General features: G+C 42.6%; 1 protein-coding gene across 10 annotated transcripts in view; it reads left to right on the forward strand.

Annotated features, from left to right (window-relative positions):
* AFF1 (AF4/FMR2 family member 1) overlaps positions 1–24,303 on the forward strand; it is a 220,426-nt gene that overhangs the window by 166,007 nt on the left and 30,116 nt on the right. For all 10 annotated transcript variants that reach the window (XM_006018091.3, XM_014517138.2, XM_025197255.1 and 7 more), the window contains 7 exons: positions 1,752–1,796; positions 4,561–4,647; positions 5,511–5,547; positions 5,985–6,036; positions 22,175–22,229; positions 22,352–22,389; positions 23,755–23,911. In XM_006018091.3, coding sequence (XP_006018153.1) covers positions 1,752–1,796; positions 4,561–4,647; positions 5,511–5,547; positions 5,985–6,036; positions 22,175–22,229; positions 22,352–22,389; positions 23,755–23,911 — 471 coding nt within the window. The remainder of the gene's footprint in view (positions 1–1,751; positions 1,797–4,560; positions 4,648–5,510; positions 5,548–5,984; positions 6,037–22,174; positions 22,230–22,351; positions 22,390–23,754; positions 23,912–24,303) is intronic.

The following is a 24,303-nucleotide window of genomic DNA, read 5'->3' on the forward strand; positions in this document are numbered from 1 at the left end:
AGTGCTCAGGACTACTTGTTTCCTGGTTCAGACAGGCTCCTCTGCTGGAGTGATGTTGATGGGAGAAGAGATCTTGGAGGGAACTGCCTGCTGAGGTTCATGAAGCAGTTGCTCATTCATAGATATCATAGACATTAGGGCTGGAAGGGACCTCGGAAGATCATCGAGTCCAGTCCCCTGCCCCAGGGGCAGGAAGTAAGCTAGGGTCAGCGGATCCCAGCAAGATAGATGTCCAAATGTTTCTTAAAAGAGTTGAGAGTAGGTGCTTGCACCACCTCTGGAGGCAGTCTATTCCAGGCTTTGGGGGCTTGGACAGCAAAGAAGTTTTTCCTTATGTCCAGCTTAAAACCGTCTTGGAGGAGTTTGTGACCATTTGACCTGGTCATCCCTTGGGGCGCTCTGGTGAACAGGTGTTCCCTGAGATCTTGATGTACACCCCTTATATATTTATAGGCAGCCACCAGGTCCCCCCTGAGCCTGGGCTTTTCCAGGCTGAAGAGTCCCATGTCTCTCAGTATCTTATCATAGGGCCTGTTCTCCTACCTTCTGATCATACATGTGGCTCTCCTCTGGACTCTCGCAAGCTTTTCCACTTCCTTTTTAAATTGTGGAGCCCAGAAATATTTTCTTCCCCAGGATAGAGGTCTGGCTGATAGGCCTGTAGTTCCCCAGATCTGCTTTACTCACTTTCTTGAAGATAGGCACTACATTGGCCTTCTTTCAGTCTTCAGGAACTTCACCTGAGCACCACAAGTTCTTGAAGATCCATGCCAGTGGCTGAGCTATGATGCCTGCCAGCTCTTTAAGTACCCTGGGGTGTAAACTGTCTGGGCCAGCTCACTTGAAGGTGTCCAGCCTCTCAAGGCATTCCTTTACATGGTCTACAGTGATGTAGGGTAACAATTCTCCCTCACCCTGGCCGTCCAGAACTGCAGTTGTTTCAGGCTGCCTGCAAATTTAGGGAGTTGTCATGGTACTGGTTATAATTAAATAATTTTTTCAAGCCTTTCTTTACAGCTATGGGGATTAGAAACTTTGCGATGAAAGCTGCAGTTCTCAAGCTGTGACTCTAGGCACTGGTAATGTAGTTTGTCTCTGCATTTACTCAGTCTTGCCTCTCTTTCTGAATGTTATGGGGGTTTGGGGCTTTTCTGATACTGCACATTGGGGGGATACTTTTGGGTCAACAGAAGTGGTAAAGCAAGTTGTGAAACTGGTGGAAGAGGGTCACTCTGTTGGTCAAAGAAATGGGTTTGTTCAACACACTCGCTCTCGCACTCGGGGAAAAAAGTAAAGTTAACAGACAGAAGTCAAGACATGAGAGGGAGCTAAATGAATGGCTTTAACTGCATCTGGGTGTGTTCTTCCCTTTCCCTGTTTGTACCAGTGTCATGGCAATTCTGTGCTGCAAGCTGAGTTCCCTTTTCCCTGTGATAGAACCCTCCAACCATCAACAGTGTTTGCTGTTGAGGGATAGAAACTTCATCTGTTTTTCCTCCCCCTTTCTTTCCTTCCTGTTTTCTCCAGTCAAGAGCTGAAAGCATGAACTTTGTTAATGGCGAGAGTGATTTTTACAGCCTCTTTTTCCTGTGATTTTGGGGAACTTCCGTAGTTTAACTTGTGTTTTATTTACTCAGTATACATTTTCTAGAAATATCAGATCAGCCTTTGCTCGTCTACTTGGATTTCAGACCAATAGTTCACAAAAACTGATTGAAAATTCACACTATCTTTCTTTTTTTACATTTTAGCAAACCTTCCCCAATGACGTCCATTGTGTTGAGGAAATCTTGAAGGTAAGGGTATAGCTGTCACAGTTCAGTTGTTTAAAGTCATACTTATGTAGTGAATCCCTTGTAATGTTTGCTTGCATGCCCCATTTCCCCCATCCCCCAGATTTGATTAAATTAATATGGGGAGAAATTATAGTGTGCTTCTGTTAGATCAGTACATATTGCCTGTTAGAAATGTCAACTTTGGGCATCCATCAGAGCGCACAAATAAAACTAAAAAAAAATAGCCATCTTTTCTTGAGCAAATATTCAAGCCAGACTCTAAATGCAATAGCTCTGATTGTACACTAAATACTACAGAACCAAAAAATTCTGTCCCTTTGTCCTGGGATTGGTGTTTTTGAATGTGAACCTTTTTTTTCCTCCAAAGACACTGAACTCACTATGCCATCCTCACTACCCCTATCCCTAACCAGCCTGCAGAGCAAAAATTTGCATGTGGTTAGTATACCTATGGACTGTATCTCATCTAAGGTCTTTGTTTTCACAATGTGCTTCCCTCAGTGTTGCTTGAAGCAAGATTCAGAATGCTGCTGATGCTTTGATTGCTCTCAGAAAGTAATCTTACAAGGAACCCATGTCTTTTAAACACTTTGTCTACGCGATATAATACCATGGCAGGAATGGTACACCTCGGAATACTTCACTGTCCTATAAAATTCACTGTCTAGCTTTTAAAATATGATCAGTATTAATATTGTAGTGCCAGAAAGAAACAAATCTTTTGTTTGCTCAGGATCCCAGTATGCTAGGCACTGTAGAAATAGGTAAAAAGCCATGATAACAGTACAGTGCTTCAGGGAGCTTGTAATTTGTTTTTGCAACAAGTCACAATTAGAGAGAGAAATGATGGGGAGAAAGAGAAGAGAATACAAGGGAAACGTTTGATCAAATTATCATCATTAACATTGTTAACTGTGATAAGAGGCACATAAAGATGATAAATAGGTCTGTAAAATCCTCTGCCCGCAGTTCTTGCATAGAAATCTCTCTAGACTGTTTTAATGGATGTTTGTAGAGCTAAATACAGCAATGTAGATATATTTCACGGTAAATCTTTTGATTTACATATTTTACTTCCTAATGTTCTTCTTGAAATGCTATTTGGTTGGAAAAATGGTGACATTACACCTTTTCCCCAATGTTGCTCTAATTAGAAAAAAAAAGGATTGAAGACTATTACCTAATAAAGACTTTAACACCATTGTGCATTTGACACAGTGCAGAACCTTTTTCACTCACAGTTCACCTGTCAGTTTCTGTAATCCATGTGATATGTTTATAATCAGTCTCGCATTTGATTTTGTTCCTACATGAGTGAACTTCTGGGAAGTCGGTCTCAAGTTTTTGACATACTGTTCTCCTGTGAAGGTTGTCTGCAGTGATGCTCATTCGGAATGATGGGAGGTTAAATGTGGAAGAGCATTTGGGCTGCAAGCAAGAGATATTACTGTTAATGAACATTTGAAAGTGTTGAGAAGGAATATTCTCAGGAAAGGAAGAAAAATGGCAAATCCTAGACACATGTTTAATCCTTGGGATGGGTATGTTCTTTGTGAACTGCTAAGAACATTGGCAGGAACCAAATCAGTTCCATCTTCTGAGCTTCCCAAGGCCCTTTTAAGTCCCTGGGGCCTTGTCTAGATTAATCTTTATTCAAACACCAAAGCATGTGTTTAAAGCTGGGAGCCTTGTGTATCCTAAACAGTTTAAACACGGTATTTATAATGTTAGATAACATTTTAGAATCCCTAGTTTAGGTGAGACTTGACTATTAGAATGGGCATTATTGCCCACCTCACCTGCTGATACCTGGCTTGCTTCATTTGAGGAAGTGACTTCTAACTGTGGCTGTAGGTAGGCTACATCTATGCAGGCCAGGGGAGAAAGACAGGAGTTTCTAAAGAGCTAGAATTGCCTCATTCTGTCTTCCTCCTCAAATTATAGGACCCCAGCAGACACAGGAACATTCTTCAAACTAGCCAATATGTTGAGGTTTTGCAAGCATCTCCAGTATGCAAAGTCTTTATGTCAAGACTACCTGTATTCCTAAAAGGGATGAAGTAGTTCACCACAAGTTTTGTAGGATTGTTACAGTAATCCCTGAATGAAATTCTGTGGTGTTATGCAGGAGATCAGACCTGGATGATCATGATAATCTATCCAGGCATTAAAGTCATGTTAGTGCATTTCTATACAACAGATTGCTGGAGCAGTAGAGGGTTTGTTTATAGTAGTGCCTATGTGGACAGCTTGTGTCCCAAATCTGAACGAGTTTTTGAAGAATAAATAGGAAGATTGAATGAAGGTCTAGTTTAGAGTTTGACACCTTTCTGCTATGGAGGTCTTCTGAAAGGGCACCGTTAATTTATTCATTGCATTACCACTGATGGGTACAGCAACTTTCAAAACAAGGATGACGTACTTTGAAAACCAAAGATCTATGTGTATAAGTTTTTTATTTGCTTCTTCAATCATTAAATATAAAGGTGACAATGTAGTTAGGACTCAATCGTGCAAACACTTCCACTTAATACTTAACTTTAGGCAGATTTCAGTGGGTCTACTGACATGCATAAAGGTTGGCAAATTAAGGTACACAGTTGTCTATTCAGAATGACCAGAATATAAGTTTTGCCATGTTCTTTTATATATGGGCAGATCCGTGAGGAGATTTTCAGTGTATTAATATGGACATTTTAAGCGCTGAACGTCTCCTATATAAAAATGTTTACCAGCCACATTTTTTCTTTTAAATCCTTTCTAGGAAATGACCCACTCATGGCCACCTCCCTTGACAGCTATCCATACTCCAAGCACAGCCGAGCCTTCAAAATTTCCTTTTCCAACAAAGGTCATATATCTCCTTTTAATGTGTAAAATACAGCTTTTATACCCTTGGGTGTATTTTCAGACTATCTCATTTTTGGTACAGCCTTAGGCTGTTAAATTTTTGTTTGTCTTTAGAAGAAATCATATAAAAGAAATGAAAACCTGATTGATTTCACATTAGAAACTCATCTCATTTGCTTAGAAATTAGTTCAGCTTCTGCTTCTGAGTAGTTGGGCTTGAATGGGTTAGTCTTGTTACATATGTCTTTCTGTAGTCATCTCCTAGTATTTTTTTTAAGTGAAGTCTGTTTTTTTTGGAGTTAAGACATGGTTTTAGTACCAGAAAAAACTTGGGTGAATAACCAAGGGCAAAAACATCTAACCTGCAGGTGGGAGAAGAGTACCACAAAGGTTTCCAGTATGTCGTCTGTATTTCTTACAGCACAATTAATTGTTTTTTTATTTCCCAGTTAAAATGTTTAGTTCTTTTCACTTAAAATTCATATACTGGTTATGTACTCTTAGTGCATGTATCTCTTTTTTTGTGTCTGTTCTGACCTGAGTACATCTTAGGCTTTGTAACATCAAACAGTTAAAGTTCAGGAAAGCATAGTTAGCTCAAGCTAGACTATTCCTTATGATTTTTTTTTGTAAGTGTCTGCAATTCCATTTGCAATGCTTGAAAGGTATAAGTTTTCTATACCTTTGCAAAGTCATCCCCTCAATCTGCAAAAGTGAGAGACCAAAGTGCAAATTGCAAGCAGACAATATTGTAATTAATAGCATATAAGATTTGATTCAGGGAGGGAGGGGTGTGGGTGGGTGGGTGTATGTTTTAATGCAGTATTTTCATGTTTTGCTTTTTACTGTACTCTGTCTTTCTAGGAATCCCAGCATGCTGGATCAGTAATACAAAGCCAGAGTAAGTAAAAATCCAAAATAGTCTTCCTGTTGTAGAAGGGAAACTATACAGTGTGTGTGATCAGTAGTATCTAATTTAGGAGCACAAGTGCCAGCTCTTTCTTGAACTTTGGTTAATTTAAGCAATTCCGAAATTTGCCTGATTAGGGCCTTTTATTTCTATGTAACAAATAAGTAATAAAGGTAAAACTATAAAATATTAGGAAAACCTATCTTGATTGGCAAATAGCCATAACAATAATCTACATAAGCATATATCTCCTTTTAATGTGAAAAATACAGCTTATATACCCTTGGGTGTATTTTCAGACTATCTCATAAATCTGATAAAATTTTGAAGTTGAAAGCCTCATTATTAAAGACACAAATAAAAAGTTATTCAATAAAATATTGTGCAGTGAGATGCAGAAAACCAACTGCGTTTCTTTGGTTTTACAGAACAGTATGATGCAGCTTCAAAAACATTGCCTAGTTCTCAGCAAGGAACATCGTAAGTAACATCGTTTTTCAATAACACATTCAGTTATGGAATTCTGGCGGTGGTTTCCCACTTTGTTTTTTGCAGGAATTGAGGTTTTAATTTCTGTAATTTGCAGGGCTAGATCCAGTGGCCGTTGATGTTGACAGAAAGGTTTTCTTTTAATTTTAGTGAGTACTATACCATGCCATTAACAAATAATTTTAAATATTATTGCTAAGGCACTGAGGTTTTTCCTTCTTTAAATCTTTCACTGCTTAATGTCCTGCCACACTATCTGAACTACAAATTTATACATGAAATTGAATCTTCAGTGCACATTCACTTTTTTGTTTCTTTTTATGACCCACTATTAAAGTCTGTGAAGTTTAGGAAAGCTCCCAGTACCATTATTTCTTATAGATAGAAGTACTTGCCCATTTGATTTGTTGGTTTCCTGTTCTTGGATAAACATTTGCCCCTCCAAGAGTCAAGTTTTGGCCCCAGAATTGTCTCTTTTTTTAGCACTTGGATTACTGGTAGCTTTTTGGAAATGATAGATACAAATATGAAGTGGCCTTATAATATTGGTCTTTTGTGTTGTTGTTTTCAGTTGTCCAAGAAAAAGTTTCCTGAGTGATTTGGTTGCTGGTTTCTCATTTGTTAAAAGTGAGCAATCATTGTAATCTTTCAGATTTCTGAAGGGTTTTTTTCTGCTGCTTGATCAAGGTTGTGGTTGAGCTAAATGCTTACAATTCTTCAATTCTAACCATCTGATAGCCATCTATAGAGTATGTGAAGAAGTTTTTCTGGCTACAACTGGCTATTTACTTTTCTGCCTCTGTGCTTTGCCTTTTTAACTGCAGGCTTTTTACAGTCAGCAAATTTTTATACGTGTCTATAACAGGGGTTTTCAGTACAGTTAGCAAAAATGTTTAACCAGGTACCTTTTGATTTAATCTCTGTAGTTTTATTGCAATTGAAAACTATACTGGATATACACAAACTGTCAATTAATGGTTCTTAGTGTAATGTTCTAATTTCAAGTTGATCCTTTTTCCCTCCAGAAAAACTATAAAAATCACACTTAAGCTAATCCCCACAAATAAGTTATTTATTAGGTCCCATACAGTCTTGAATTTTGTACTTGCACTATTTTGGTTCAGACGATAAAAACGCAAAGGCAGATTTTTTTTTTTTTAAATACAGTTTTTATTTTAGTATTTTTAGGGTATTTAACCCCCTTGAATATTGTCCTTAGTTATTTGATGTTGGATTTTGGAAGGGCAAAAGCAGTTCAAGGTCTTCCTTGACTTCCTTTTCAGGGGAAAAGCTTTTATTTGTTTATTTTGCTTTTTATTTCCCCCCCCCTCTAAATATTGAACTTGAAAATGCGGGGTTGGCCTTATACGCAGGGTCAATTTATAATTGGAATAATATGAGATAAATTAAAAGGAAAATGGAACGGAATGTGCTGTGACCTTTTCCTTACTGAATCCTTTACTCTCTATTAAGAATCCTTACTGGCATATCTTTATTGCAGTAAAAAATGATAATTTACACATCTAATAGCTTTGTTTATAGAACCAGTCCTTTAGGTTTTCAAAAGTTTTACATTGTCCTCGTGATAAAAGCTGATTTACAGACTAAACTAAAAAAGCTTTTTTTTTTAAAAGTTTTTGGAATCCAGTTCCACATGTGACTATAAAATAGGCTGCCCCTTAAGTAGTACTCCCTATCGCCTCAGGCAGACAATCAGATGTATAGTGAGACCCAGTGATGCCAGTGGAGTTTCTCAGGGGTAGAGAATTCTACCCATGTGAATCAAATTGTGAGATTGTAGTGTCAGGTCTTTGTTTGTAAAAATCAAAATCTGTGGAAGTATATTATGATTAGCTATGATCGGAGGGACTGCTGCCACTGCTGGCCCACTGAGCAACCCTTGCAAAGCCAGCAGGCCAAGGCACTTAAGGGAGCCCATCCCTGCCCCAGCACTGGTACAATCTGTGGGCAAGGCAAGAGCCCCCAAGGCGACACTTGCCTGCCTGTACACAAATGCCAGGAGCTTGGGGAATAAGCAGGAGGAACTCCTCCTCCTCCTTAACACAAATAATTACGATGTCATAGGGATAACAGAGACCTGGTGGGACTCCACCCATGACTGGACCATGGGTATAGATGGCTATACCTTGTACAGGAGAGATCGAGTAGATAAAAGGGGCGGGGGTGTACCTCTCTATGTTAAGGAAAGCTACGCCTCCCTGCAAGCTGATGTTGGCAGCCAGGGTGGACGACTGGAGACCCTGTGGGTTAAAATCCATGGGGAACATGGCACAGGGGACACAACGGTGGGAGTCTACTACAGTCCTCCCATCCAAAGTCAAGAGCTTGACCAGGAGTTTGCCTGGGACCTGGCTGAGGCTGCATGCTCCAGGACCATGGTTGTCATGGGTGACTTCAACTACCCAGACATCTCGTGGGAGGATCACTCAGCAAAATCCGAGTGGCCACAAAGCTTGCTATCATGCGTGGATGACCTCTACCTGACTCAAGAAGTCTACAGGCCAATGAGAGAGAAAGCGCTGCTTGACCTGGTACTGGCTACTGGGAATGACCTAATTGGTGACCTAGTGATCGATGGGAAGCTGGGTGACAGTGACCACGAGCTGATCACATTCACCATCCACCGTAAAGCTGGCAAGTCAGTCAGCAACATGGAAGTCCTTGACTTCAGGAAAGCCGACTTTGACAAGCTCAGGAGGCTCGTCAGTGAGGCCCTAAGGGACCACGACCCCAGGGGGAGGGGAGTTCAGGAAGAGTGGTTGCTCCTCAAGGGAGTGATCCTCAATGCACAAGCTAATTCTATTCCATCTCGGAGGAAAGGCAGCAAGAGGGCACAGCAGCCCCCCTGGCTCTCCAGGGATCTAGCAGACCTCTTGAGGCTAAAAAGAAAGGCCTACAAAGGATGGAGGATGGGATTCACCTCCAAGGAGGGATATTCTGCACTGGTCCAGTCCTGCAGGGAGCAAACCCGGAAAGCCAAGGCTGCAACTGAACTCCAACTAGCTTCGAGTATCAAGGACAATAAAAAGTCCTTTTTCAGATATGTGGGGAGCCGGAGGAAAAGCAAGGGCAACATTGGACCCCTGCTAAACCAGATGGGACAACTGACGCCCAAGAAAAAGCCACCTATTAAGTGGGTACTTTGCATCGGTCTTTCTTCAGTCCCATGGGACGCCCATGCCGACTACGGGACAGGGAGGTCCGGGTGAGGGGGATCCCCTGCCCTCCGTCAATGCTGACCTTGTGAAGGAACACCATGAGAGGCTGGATACCTTCAAGTCAGCTGGCCCTGACGATCTACACCCCAGGGTACTCGAGCTGGCGAGCATCATAGCCCAGCCTCTGGCATGGATCTTTGAGAACTCCTGGTACTCTGGTGTAGTGCCCGAAGGCTGGAAAAAAGCCAATGTGGTGCCTGTCGTCAAGAAAGGGAGGAAAGTGGATCCAGCAAACTGTAGACCCAACAGCCTGACCTCTATCACAGGGAAGGTCTTAGAAAAGTTTATTAAAGAGGCTGGTATAGTACCTTTATTAATGGACTGGCCAACACCAACATCCTGAGTGATAGCCAGCACGGGTTTGTTGCAGGTAGGTCTTGCTTGACCAATCTCATTTCCTTTTACGACCAGGTGGCCTATCACCTGGACAAGAGAGAAGAGATTGATATCATATATCTTGACTTCAAAAACACCTTCCATCTGGTATCCCACGATCACCTCTTGGCGAAACTGGCCAATTGTGGCCTTGGGTCCACCATGATCCACTGGCTGGGAAATTGGCTCTGTGGTCGGACACACAGGGTAGCAGTGGATGGAAGTCAATCGTCATGGTGCCCTGTGACCAGTGGGGTCCCCCAAGGCTCCGTCCTTGGACCAATATTGTTCAACATCTTCATTAATGATGTGGACATTGGAGTCAGAAGCGGACTGGCCAAGTTTGCCTATGACACCAAACTTTGGGGCAAAGCATCCACACCTGAAGACAGGAGGGCGATGCAGGCTGACCTGGACAGGCTCAGCAAATGGGTGGATGAGAACCTGATAACACTTAAAATGCAAGGTTCTCCACCTTGGGAGGAAAAACCTGCAGCATCCTTATAGGCTCGGCAGTGCTACACTGGCTTGCACTACGGAAGAAAGAGACTTGGGGGTCATCATTGACCACAAGAACGTGAACCTTCAGTGCGATGCTGCAGCTAGTAAAGTGACCAAAGCACTGGCTTGCATCCATAGATGCTTCTCAAGCAAATCCTGGGACATCATTCTCCCCTTGTACTCAGCCTTGGTGAGGCTGCAGCTGGAGTACTGCGTCCAGTTTTGGGCTCCACAATTCAAAAAGGATTTGGAGAAGCTTGAGAGAGTCCAGAGAAAAGCCACGTGCGTGATCAGAGGTCAGGAAAACAGACCTTATGACAACAGGCTGAGAGCTATGGGGCTCTTTAGCCTGGAAAAGCGCAGGCTCAGAGGTGATCTGATGGCCACCTATAAGTTTATCAGGGGTGACCACCAGTATCTGGGGGAACGTTTGTTCACCAGAGTGCCCCAAGGGATGACGAGGTCAAACAGTTATAAACTACTGCAAGACCATTTCAGGCTGGACATAAGGAAGAATTTCTTTACTGTCTGAGCCCCCAAGGTCTGGAATAGCCTGCCACCGGAGGTGGTTCAAGCGACTACATTGAACACCTTCAAGAGAAAATTGGATGTTTATCTTGCTGGGATTCTGTGACCCCAGCTGACTTCCTGCCCCTGGGGCAGGGGGCTGGACTTGATGATCTTCCGAGGCCCCTTCCAGCCTTAACGTCTATGAAATCTATAATGATATTCCTTCCCAGCTGACGTCGGCAAAGAAATACTGGAGGGCAAATGTCTTCAAGTTAAGATTCTTTAGGAAAATTCAGCTCTACTCCCATTGACGTGAATTCCAGCATCAGGCCACAATACAGCATTTTGAATATCCTGAATTTAATGCTTATAATTTGTAAGGGATTGGCAACAGAGGAGGGAAGAAATGCCAGCTGTAAAAGAAAAGTGTGTGCTCATGGAGAAGGTTAATAATTGCAACACTGACTTTGTAACATTAGTAGCAGGTGAAAGCTGTAACCAATGAATTCAGTTAATTATGGTAATTGTTTAAAAGTAGTGTTGTGTGTGATGAAGTTCTTAGTCCTGCAAGGTTACTCTGACCAGATGGCAGTATTGATGGATTCTGAACCTTGTAAAACAGTAATTTACATGTTTCTAAGCAGAGAGTACTAAGTGACCCATGTGCAATTCAAATAGGAGGGTAATCGCTGAATCATTGGCTGTTTAGCAACTGCTGCAGCATTTAAAATTCTCTCAGTGCTATGGATAGGAATGTGATTTTTTTTGAGAATTAGAAACCCAAGAGGGCCCCTTCCCCATATACTTTATTTAACCATTAACAGTCAGATTATGTAAGAGGCAAGGATTTTTGTTGGAGATACTTTTATTAGTACAGCTGGTCCAATAAAAAATATCACCCACAAAAATCCTTGCCTCTTACATATTTCCTGGGTCATCACAGCTACAACATCACTGCACACTACCAAAAGAGTCTAATTAGGCATATCAGCATGGTTCGGGACAGGGATCAGACCTAGTTTATGCTTTCTTTTTCCTGATGATTTAAACTGAACCTAAAGGGAAATTGTATTTAAGTGCTGCAAGGTCTATCAAACATACTTGAAGTGATATCTTGATCTACTGCTAACCTTCCATCCTATATTAAGGGTCCTATAATGGTGGCTCAGTCCACGGGACTCCAGCTTCCTCAGTTTTACTCTTATCGTGCCAAATATGGCCTCTTCAATGGCTTCTTCCTGAGAAAGATGCTTCTTGCTTAGAAGTTGTCCAGTGTCGGTAGCTCCAGAGGTTTTTTCCTTTGCCAGCTTGGAGGATGCCCTGCAGGAATGACCTTTGTTTCAGCTGTGTTTCCTTTGGATAGGCTAGCCATTAAGGTACCACTCCTGACTACAGGGAATACAGACTAGCATAGATCCCTGTTTCAGGGTGCAGTGCAAGCTATGTCTTTTGAGTTCAAGTGGGTTCAGGGGGATGGAGACCATTCAGGGACTGATATCAGATCTTGGTTGATGCTCTAGAGCAAGGGTGGCCAACCCGCAGCTCCGGAGTCCAGACTTCCAAGTCCAAACTCAATAATGTGCTCGCTGCGAGCAGTAACATCGTGTGACTTGACATAACGGCTATGGAAGCTGATCACTGTGTGCTTGTGCAAAGATCCAAGGAGATGCATATTAACTTCTGAAGAGCAGCGTGTAGCTCCAGAGCAAGGGTGTCAAACTCATCCTGCCAATGGGCTGAATGAGGAATGCAGGACCAGTTTTCAGGCCAGATCAGGCTCACAAACTTTCCCCAAGCAGTGGATCCAGCCCACGGGGTTTCTCCCTGCACCGTGCCCTGCCTTCTTCCCCACCCCACAAAAAAGTCCCAAAAACCTAGGAGTAAAGAATCATAACTTGCTTCATCTTCAGAATACACCTGCCTTGATGAAGTGCTGATGTTAACAGTTTTCTAGGCCTGTTGAGAGCCTCTCTTTCTCTGCATATTAGCAGCAGCCAGTATCCCTTCTACATCCAAACTCCAAGCATTGTTGCCTCCCAGAAGAAGTGTATGTTTTTGTGCAATGCAAAGTGTAGGCAGATTATGTTCAATGTAAGTGCAAGGACTTCCGGTCCCAGCATTCCTAGCCCAACGAGCACCAGTTTTCTAAACTGAACAGAGCTTGTGAAGTTCTGCCTATTGTTAGTTCTTTAGATCCTCATCATAATGATTATGTCTTTTAATAGGGAATTTCATTAAAAAAATCCCACTGGTGCTGAATAAGTTAGAGACATGACGTAATTTAAGCTCTCAGGCTCGCTAAGCCAAGGCAGTGTTCCCACTAGAGACTCTTGATAAAACTCCTTACCCCAGAGAAGCTTCACCACAGGAGTGATATACAGTAGAAGCCTTTAAAGTTGTAGACCTAATTTTCTGCTGCCTTGCTAAGATGCAGACATGTTTTTTTTATATAGAGAGAGTACAGAATGCATCCCCATGCCATATGAGAAAATTATAGTCTGCCTTTCTAGGGGCCCTTGTATACTTTACTGAGGAGTGAATGGCTGCACGAAGTTCAAGGCAGTAAAGTTGCTTGCAAATTGTTATAACCAGAGTGACTCTATTATGGTTGCAAGGGAAAAGAGATATCTTAAATCTCACCCTTTGATAATGTTGGTAGAAGCCTATCTTGCTGATGACTACTGTATCAGAACATCAAAGCTAAATCCTTCCAGAAAATTGATTGGAGACATCTGCATGTGCAGTCAACCAAAATAACATGGTGAGTTTAGCAACAGAGTGGAAAAGAAGTGACTAAGATTTGCATATAAAATAAATTAAGCCATGATTTGACTAGGGACTTCATCACCCTCTTCTTGAACTGGTGCATCTCTGATTTTTATTTTCATTTGTGCAACAGGCTTTTCTTTCTTTGCTCTTCAAAACGTACGTGACTGTCTGAAAATTCAGCTGCCTCTAGTAGTTCACATTACAAAGTACAGTTGACTGAAAACAAATAGCATTTGTGTTGGTTAATTAGAGGTTGAAATCCCTGTGCATCTGTGCGCCCAAATTAAGCATTCAGCTCTACAAAATATACAAGGATTTCCCAGATGGCTTTCATTCTTGAATACAGGCCTCAAGTTAGCACCTGGCTTCATTGGAATGGAAGTAGCCTTTCTTTTTCAAAGACAAAATGCCAAGCTCTTTTTTACTACTGTCTCTCCGACTAGCCTGGTGGAGAGAGATCAGCTTGTGCATTGTTGAGTTCCTGTCTGACATACTACATTAGTTTTAGAACTGCTTCCCTAAGAAAGCTCCCTTTTTAATAGATTTGCACAGAGGGTGACTGCGTGTACATAAGTGGTAGTTTCCACAGACTGTGTAAAAGTTGGCAACTCCTTGAGCTAATTAAAGTGTTAAAAATTATTAGCCTGAGTTTATTTTCTTTGACTGGTCTAACTTGTTGAAATGTTGTTATCTGAGAACTGGCTTTCTGTTTATCCATGTGAAACTATGACTCATTTGACACCTTATTGTCCTTTCTTGATGTTGGGTTGAACAGCCAAATGCCATTGATGCATTTTATTCACAGGTAGCTTATGTGATGAGCAGGGATCCTGGTTTTCTCTGATAAAAAATTGCAAATTCTCTGATTTAAAACCCCAAAATCCATAATAAAAATTAAAGCCCCCTCCCCCCCCCCAGTCTCAGCAGCCCTCCTGATGCCCCTTGCAACAGACCCACAGACATGCAGACACAGACACTGACACCCACCTCAGCAGGTAAGTGTGTGTGAGGGGTAGGGTGGGGCAGAGCGGGGGAAAGGGAAGGTGCTCGGGGGGTAGATCAAGAAGCGGGGGGAGTGTGCCCCTGTACCCACTTCCAGGAACAGGGCCAGAGGGTGAGGGCAGGGGTGCCACTCTGTGGGCCACACACGTACTGGCCGGCCTGACAGGGGGGTTCGCACATAGAGGCCACCACCGTAACTCTGCCACTGCACCCTGCGCTACCATCCCACGGCCGCCTGCACAGGTTTGTGGGCAAGTGGCGCAGGGCATGGCAGCGGCAGTGTGGTGGCAACCACCATGTGTGGGCCACATGTGTGCTGCCTGGCCAGGGTGTGGAACGGAGGGCTTGCATGCAGTGACATGCCCTGCAACCGACTCCACGGCAGTGCAGGGTGGTGGCAGCTGCATACAGGCTAAGGGGGCTTTGCGGGAAGTGCTGCCACTGCAGAACCATGCCCTTTGCCCCTGGATCCTAGAGGTAAGAGGAGCTTGGGGGCTGTGGGATAGGGCTGGGGAAGGTGGTTTGGGGCTGAGGAAGCAGGGGATGCTGCAGGCCCCAGGTAGCACACCACAGCTGGGAGCAGGGCCAGGGGTGCCCCTGTGCGGGGGGGGCTTTACAGGCAAGCCATATGGGATACAGTGTGGTGGTGCACACATGCCGCCCAGCCGCCTGCGCAGGGGAGGGGGAGGAGGAGGCTCGCATGCAGCCAGCAGCACAGCTCTGTGGCTGGCTCTGCAGTGGCGGCAAGGGATGGGGGTGTTGGGGCTCACGCTCGGCAGCCAGTGCCACTCACCTGCAGGGCCATGCCAGTGGTGATAGCTGCTGCCTACAAAACCTGCTGATGCTGCAGAGATGTGCTCAGAGCTGTATCAGAGAATTTGCAATTTTTAATCGGAGAAAACCAGGATCCCTGGTGATGAGGCACTTCTTAGGATCATGCAAAATTTAAAGAGCATTTCCCAGTAAAATAGTTGTAGTTTTAGTGTTCATCCTCATGTTGTCCTGGTGCTTTTTACAGTGTTGTATCTGAAATACAGACTTTTTTTTTAACCTAACTAGGAATTTCTTTAAACTGTTTGGCAGACTGAGGCTTGTGGCTTGGAACTAGTAATGAGATATGAAATATCCATTGGGGGGCAGTAGAGCATGCCTTCCTGCTGGGCTGGAGCAAACCGTTTGGGCCAAGGCTAGCCCATCCACCCTGCAAAGGGGCATTTGCAGGGGAGATGCAAAGCATCCTGAGATCCTGGAGGACTGTGAGTTAACTTGAATCTGGAGGGGATCTGGGACAGAAGTTTAATAAAACTATTTAACCTAAATCAGTTAAGTCTGATGCTACCTCCATCCAGGTTTATTTTAAACTGGTTTCAGCCATTTTGAAAGTAGTTTATGTGCACTGAACTTCTGTTCTGTTACAAATTTGAACTAGTTTCCAATCACTTAACACTTATACAGGTTTATGTGTAATTTCTGTCCCTAGCCCTAGTATCTGATTACCTAGAGACTGCGGAAAGATGAGACTCTCCCTATTCCCAAAGGACAGTTGGCAATATTAGATTTCTCATTTTAGCCCCTTTTTCCATTATTTCAAAAAAGTGGGGAAAAGTGCCATGAGGTTGGGTATGTGCAATAAGGTGATGCTCTGAAAATTAATGGCAAGAAAATGTTCACAGGAGCAGCGGGGTTGGGTGCTTAATACAGATGAAATGGAGGGCTTGCTCATCCAAATACTGTTGGCTTCAGTGTGACCACTTGCTTGAATAAGGATGACTCTAGGAATAAACTTCATAGGATCTGACCTGATTTTAGAACACAGGTTACGCAGGGAGAATAGTTGCATCTTGTGGGCAGAGGAGGAAAAATTATGTACTGTTTCAGTGTATGTGCAAAAGTAATGAGCTAGAATGGTGTAATTTCCAATGAGCTTTGACTTGTATGAGAATCCTGCAAGGAGAGAAACATATACAACTTGAACCAGATTTTTTCTTTGAACTTTTGCTTTAACAGCTGCAAAGACATGTTTAAACAAAAGACTTAGTCATTACAAAACAATCTTAGGAAAAATGTATTGCACTGTAACAAGAGCAGTGTAAAAAGTAGTTAACCTATCTAGATTTACAGAAAGTCCTCTGTGGGAATCCCTGATCTTATTTCAGCTTTGCAGCAACAATAATATAGCTAAGGCTGACAATGCCATTCTGTTCTATCCTCTTGCTTTCAGGTGCTTACAGCTATAAAAAAATAAAATAAAATTAGTAATATTAATCTCTAGATTCCATCTCCTGATTTTCAGGTCAGAGGTGATTTTTTTTTTCTTGGATCATGCCAATATATATTCCACTTGGCAGTACATCATGCAAATGAAACTGGTGTTCTGGAGAAGAAAATCATGACACTGGCTAGGAACAGATGTTGTATTTGTCCCTGAACAAGTTGTGCCAGTGTTTGGTGCCGAAACAAAAATATCCCAAAATTCATGTGTACACTTTCTAATCGGGGATTTGTGAGTGACTGAATGCACTGTCATTTTTGTGCTATTGATTCACTAACACAATCCCAGGATAATTTACACCCCGGGGAATTATGTACAAAAAAATTCAAAATTTATGCACTGAGACCTGGGGCCTGCACATGGTGGCATAAAATCAGCCCTGCCTGGCCTGCTACCACATGCCTTTGGACCAGACCATGCAGGCTCCGTGCCAGCATGTGGGGCTTGCAGTAGTGGAAGCGGGAGCTACGTGCCATTGAGCTGGGCCAGGTCTGTGCCTTCATGTGGGGCTTCTAGCACTCTAGTGGGAAGCCACACAGGAGGCATGGAGCCAGCCCAGCCTGATGGCATGCAGACTGAGAGCCTCAGAGCATTGCATGCCATCAGACTGGGCTGGCTCTGCGTCTCCACATGCGGCTTCCCACTGGAGTCGGCCCGGCCAGGCCGAATCATGTGTGGCTCCTGCCTGCCATGCTGCAAGCCCCACATGCTGGCATAGAGCCAGTCTGGTCTGGTTTGAAGGCACACGCTAGCGGGTCGGGCCTGGCCGGCTCTCTGCCAGCACGTGCAGCCCCTGGTACTCAGCTTGAGCTGCGCACCACTGCCTTCCACAGTCATGAGTCCCTTGAGGGCCTGCTGCTGCTTCCACTGGCAGCAGGAGCTGTGCACCATGGGGGGAGGGGGAGCCTCCACCCACAAACCCCACATCCCCACCCCCTCTCCGGCAGGTAGGAGCTCCCCTCCCCACTCACTAGCTGTCTAGTCAAGTGCCACTGTGCTCAGTGCCTCTATGTGGGGCTCCCAGCTGGAGTGCCAGGAACCCCATAGAGGTGGAGGTAGAGAGCCCACCTATGTTAAGGTATGCAATATTATGCAATTATGTGTGGACATGCGTTTTATGTGCAAAATTATGCAGGCACATAATTGCATGATTCTCTGAGAGGTAATAAATGTTTACACGCACTTTTCAGTATCCCCAGATAAACTGTTAGTACCTTTCCCACTAGATAAAAGTACTGACTTTTTAGGAGTTATCCTTGGACAAGGGATATAGATGTCTAAACAATTGCACTTTGTTCTGGGATAAGTGATATCTATTTGTAGCCATAAATTTCAGAACAAAGTTAAGGGAGTCATGCCAATGTAAAAGCAGTGCAATGGAGTAGTAAAATCTGGTGGTCAGGATGAAGAGATTTATGATCCGTGTTCCTGGTTCAGTTGAACTCTTTTTTTTTTTTTTTTTTTTTTTTAAAGCTTTGACTGGTACCTTTGACAGTTCTATAGAAATTTGATTTACCTTTCCGAAAGCTTTAGTTCAGGATCATATACTGACCCATTTTATTTCTCTTCTGTCACTTAGTGAGGTGCCAAATATATAGCTGGAACATCACATATTAAATGTCAGGAAACCATCACCACAGAAAACTAACTTGTATGGTTTTTTTCTGTAATTGAACCTCTTCCTGCTGCTCCTGCTTTCATGCTGTGATGGAATGCAGTGGTGTTCTTTAATTCCCAGTGTTCAGCTGCCATATTAAACTTTAAGACTGTGTCAGATTAGCAGTGCCAGTTAGTTTTGCCTGACATATCTAGTCAGGTTTTTTCCTCAAGGAAGCCAATACCCAAGGGGCACAGAAAGCTCCCTTTTGTTTTATGGCCAAATGCAATTTGCTAATAAATATTACTGTTTAGATATTGCTCTCAATATATTAAAATACTGGTACTCTTTCAATTGCAAACCACATCTTAAAAAGGGATCTTGGGAGTATCTGTAGCCCTCTTTGACCAGCCCATAACACCCCTAAGGAAGCTACAGTTGTTTATTAAAGTGTCCAACTTCACATGTCCAAAAGAGGATAATTTTGTGTGTTTTTTTTTTTTTTTTTTGTTTAAAACACTTCCTGAAATCTTGCCCAAAGTAGCACTGGCATGTTTTACCATAGTGTAAAATCTTTGTTCGCTTTTTATAAATCTTTCTGGTTAGTTATATATATCTGAAGTCCTTCTGTAGGATTTCATTATTTGAATTTTTCTATGCTTTTCTCTCTCTCTTTTATTTCACATTAAAATATTTTTATAGAATTCAGCAATAGAGGGGAAAAATTAACAGAGATCACTATTATTAATTCTCTGGATGTATTGGAATGACACCCTCCAGTGTTTGTAGCTTTACTGATATAGTCCATTGACAGATCTCCTTCACAGAATAGCATTAGTATCATCAAAGCTGAAGGCAAATTTCAGCTGGATTTGTTTTCATTAGCAGAGACTTAAAGAGAAGTTGATTCACTGGCAGCCTCTATGCTCAGGTACCTAACAAGTCCTGTGGAACTTGCGACTTGTGTGTTTTATTTGTATATGGGCATGTTGTGTAGCATGGGGATTGCAGTTAGATTTAATGCTCTCTTCCTTGCTTTACTAAGGCCTGGGATGTCATAGGGAGTGGATGACTTGGATTCTGTAAGAACACAAATGATTTTGTAAGGTATTTTGTTTACAGTGTTTCCTGAAGCTTGAAAGCTGTGCTTTTTCATGATACAATACGAGGAAGCTGTGTTATATGCTGAAAGAGTAGGGAGGAGTGATTTATTTTTGTTTCATTTTTGTTAACAGTCATTAGAGGAAACTAAAATTTAAAGCATGCAACAAAAATAAAAACTCTCTAAATGAGCACTCTTCAGCATATGGCTTATGGGCCAGATGTAGACTGTGGCGAGCAACTGTATACAGCCTGTAGAGCCAGCAGCATGTTGGTGGTGGGAGAATTTGCCCACAATCTGGCGCTGGGCAGCTCAGAGCTGCGCCCACATTGCAGCTGAGGGGTGGGGAGAAGTGGTAGGGGAGAGCCACAGCAACAGCAGCTAGGTCAGAGCACTGGTCCACCTTGGACCCAAGCCAGGTTGCTCTGGCCCAAGACTCTGAAAAGTTGCTGACCTCTACTCTAAACAATTGCTTGAGTGTCTCTTCATTTATCATGTTTGTGCAAATCTCTGTAGTGTTAATGGGAATAACATGCTTGCACACCAAACAGGAAGGAATAGCTTTTCTCATTAAATTTTGAGTTGTGGTACTTTAATCCGTTTCTTGACAAGCCTAACATACAGTGAGAGAAATCCAGGGTTACTATTGAGTCATAAATGCCAGTTAATGTCTGACTGTTAAAATAGATCTTATCCAACTGACAAGCTAATTGTACCTTCAGTTTCGTTTAGATTTGGGATTCGTCATTTCCTGTTGTGTAGAGCTGCTGTTTGTTAAGCATCTTCCCAGTTTCCCCCAAAGACGGCTGTAGTTTCAGTGGTTTAGTAATTCTGGGGGAAATGTGCATCAGTTTGTTTTTCCTGAGTGCTTTTGAGTATAAATGTAAAATACTATATTTATCCAAATCTAAGGTGACTTTGCATTTAAGTTGACCCTCCAATAATTAGATTCTACACATGCAGATTTTATAAATTTGCTATAATTTTCCATGTACAAATTTGGAGGGTTATCTTAAATTCATGCCCCCATTGTGGAAGAGGAGTTGAACAGCTTAACACTTTCCCCCCTGCTACCTGGCCCCAGGGTTGGAGCTGGAAATGGTGCTGCTGCTTCCTGGCTGGGTGGGCAGGCAGGGGCTGAAGCCAACACGTGCTCTGACCTGGGGTGGGGCAAGAGCTGAAGCTGCAACTCAGGGTAAGTGGCAGGGCGGGAAGGAAGGGGAGGGAAGCACAGGGCAGAGGCTGCAGGGGGCAAATCCAGGATTTCAGGGATGGTTTAAGCAGAGGTGGAGCCTACCACTGAGTTCAGGGTGCAGAGCCCTGTTGGGGGCTGCATGTTGGCAGCAGAGCAGACAGTAGCTGTCTGGATCCTTCATGCCACTAATCCCACTGTTGCAAGTGGGTCCAGATCCAACCTGCAAGGAATCTTGCAGTCCAACCCTGACTGAAGCAGAGGGTGGATGAGTTTGACAGTCCTGTCTTAAGGATTTTTCAAAAATATGCTAAGCAGTTGCCAGAATTTCAAATCCATGTTTCCTTGGCTTTGCTAGAGAACTTTGTGGGGAGTCTCTCAATAAATGTACTATGAGTTCTCTCACCAGCCAGTGTTGGTCACATGGATCCTTTAACAAGGAGACCTTTGCCCCCCCAAAATTAATTAGCAGTTGGTTTGAATAAAGGTAGTAAACAAACAGTTTTAAATCAACTAAAAACCTTTATTTCCTTGGCTTTGTCTCATCTCTTATCTTTTGAATTAGCAGAGGTTTTGTGTGTGCATATTTTACAGCACTTTCAGCTGCCCTTATACGTCATTGAGAGCAAAACAAAATTCTGGGGCCCTCAAGGCACTTTTTTCCCTCTTTTAAAATCAGCCTTTTTAAGCATCTTCTTGCAGCTGTGAGACAACACAGAGCATTATACTTTGTGATAGTAGACATCTATATATTTATGAGTAGACATTTACCTATTTATGAATAAATCTATGACCAAGTTCTACTATTGGACACGTGCAAGCAACCATTCTCCTGTCCCGGCAGTGTGAGCGTGGAATTTGTCCATTGATATTTTACCTTGTATCTCTCTGTTGTACCAAATGTTACATTTTGCAGTGCAGTTTGCAGGAGCGCAAAGTTGTTGTGTAGATGAGAGAGAGAGGTAGAAGTTCAGCTTGACCTTGGCATTTACCTGGGTGTTTTTCATTTGGAGACTACAGCAGCAGAAAGAGATCCTGTCTAGTGATGGGAGTAATTACTGTCCAAGAAAAAATGAAGTGAATACATATGTTCGTTTGCATTGCTTCTGGTACATGTAGACTGCTTCTGTATTGTAATGGAAAGCAATGTGGACTAGTAGATTTAGAGCACTGGGTTGGCACTTGGGGATGAAATGTGGATGTCCCAAATATTATCTGCTGGTGTCTCGGTTGGTGACCCCGTGCAAGTCACTTCCCCTTTCTATGCCTCATTTTTTTCCCACCTGTAAAGTGAAGAGGCTGATACTGTCCTGCTTGATAAAGCACTTTGACATCTGAGGAAAAACATAGTGAGAAAACTCAGCCTTGATGTTTATATTTGTGGTTTATTCAAGTAATAAGGAAACTGAGTGGTAGAATATGCTAAGTCTTGAAAAGCTGCTGCTTTTTTCAAAGACTGGTATCAGAACCAAGCAGCGAACTTTCAAAGGGCAGAGTCAGTTCTTGTGGTCTGTCCTTTTTTTGAAGTGCAGCTCTCTACACTGATCCTTTTGTTTTTTTTATCTTGCAGAATGCTACAAAATGATCTTCAGCTCAGCGATACTGAAGACAGTGATGATGATCATGTCAGTTCTAGGCATTTTATGTTCTATGCATGCTGAAGTCTCTTTAAATCACGCAATCTGTTATTTTAAGCTCCTTAATTTAACCTCTTCCCCTTTCCTTCTTTGTTTTTGTAAATACTCAGGCCACTGAAAAGCCACCTCCCTCATCTGCTCCTCCAAGGTACTGTCTGTTCCAAAATTAACTAGAGTAACAGAAAGAAAAATGTGACTGATGTTTGTACACAGAAGTGAATGGGATAAAGTAAAAGCTATTATGTTTGAAAGAGAGCTTGCAGCACCTTTTGAGCACCAGTCTACTTATTTCTATCATAAATACAAACTTCTATATCTGGCTGTCTAAAGCTAGGCATGAAAAATGGCTTAGGCAACATGGGTTGTTTGTAAGCTAAAGTACTAAAATATGAGCATGACTTGAAGTTGGATAGATGATTGGCCAAATCTAGCCTTTCTTTCAGTCCTGTATCCATATGGTTTCTTCCTTGCGCTGACTTGACGTGTAATGCACATATCTGATTTTCACTCGTCAGGGTATTGCTTATAAGCAGCATTATTCAAGGTGAAATAACTGGGCATGTGCTCCCACCCCCAAAAAAAAAATCCAAGCCCAGAACTTTCCGAAGCAGAAATTGCATAAATATAGACCACGTTTTTGGCTCATAATTGTATACTCCAACAAAAGGGTAATAGTCTACAAAGTGAGTCTTGCGCAGGGGCCTTGCTAGTTTTTGGCACTGATAATAAGTTTGCCTCTGGGAATCCCCTTAAAATGTAGTTTTCTCACAGTATGAGTCTAGATCAACAAGAAAAGTGTTTGCCTGAGTTGCAGGCAAATTGATGTTGACATGGGAAAGGGCTTTCTTAAGTCAGAACCATAATTTTGTTAGAACCATAATCTTTTAGCCCCTTTCCAAAATGTGTTTGTGCTTATAAGTCCCAGTTTCTACTCAGCTTTGTACAGTTCTGTATCAAGCACATTTCAGGAAAGACCACTTCAGCTTGGGTGTTCTGGATGATGCTCCAGCATAGCACAGCTATTATTTTGACTATGACAGTTCAGTTCAGTTATGCTGCTGAAGTAAAGGAAACTGGAGGGAGCTAGGGAAGTGAGAGAGCCCTTTCAAGAGAACTGATTTTTCTACTGCTTGCTTTTTGCTGTGTAATTGGCATCTGTCCCAATGAGGACTGGTTTTTCAGAGAAATGGACTTTAAAAACCTCTGCCAGCTTTTTGCTTTTGGTAGACAGCCCCATAAATACATCTTCACAACCTGTTAATGTCACAGGTCAAAATCTGGCTGGGGATGAGTATATCTCAAGAGGCTTTGGAGCCTCTGCTTTTCTTTTAAGTAAAAGAAATACTTTTTTAAAGTATTCATTTTAATGAATTCCTTCTGCTTTCTACCCTTCCCCACCAATGCCAAAACATAACTTAGTTGTTTTAATTCTGAATGCTGTCATATCACTGCAAAAAAAATAACACTCTCACCCATGACTGCTTTCTAATTTTATCTCCCAATTGCTTTTCAGTGCCCCACAATCACAGCCTGAGAGTGTGTCATCAGCACATTCCAGCAGCGCAGAATCAGGGAGCACCAGTGACTCAGACAGCTCTTCAGACTCGGAGAGCGAGAGCAGTTCGAGTGACAGTGAAGCAAATGAGCCACCAAGAACTTTGGTGCCTGAGGTACTGTGTCTGTGTTGTGAGTGCCTGTGAGGTGACTGCACGTGACATAGGGGGAGCTTAACAAAGCTTTTTGCTTCAGGCTTCTCATTGACTGGATACCAACATGATTCCAGAAGCCTGGGACAGGCTGTCATCACCTTATAGTGCAGGCATCCATTACGTTCCATGCTACTTCCACAAACACTTTTTTTCTGTTCAACTTTCAAAGCTCATTAATGAAATAGGACTCAGTAACTGTCTAATTGGGATTTAGAAAGTGTGTTTTAAAGTCTTTGCCTCTCTCTTTATTTCCCATAAGGAATTTCATGCACTATTTCTTTCCCCCCTCCCTCCCTACTCGAAAGTAATGGATAGAAACAAAGAGGGAGCAGAGCTTGCAGTTGAACTTTGGG

This window comes from Alligator sinensis, unplaced genomic scaffold (assembly GCF_000455745.1).
Source record: "Alligator sinensis unplaced genomic scaffold, ASM45574v1 scaffold125_1, whole genome shotgun sequence".
NCBI classification, from domain to species: Eukaryota; Metazoa; Chordata; order Crocodylia; family Alligatoridae; genus Alligator; species Alligator sinensis.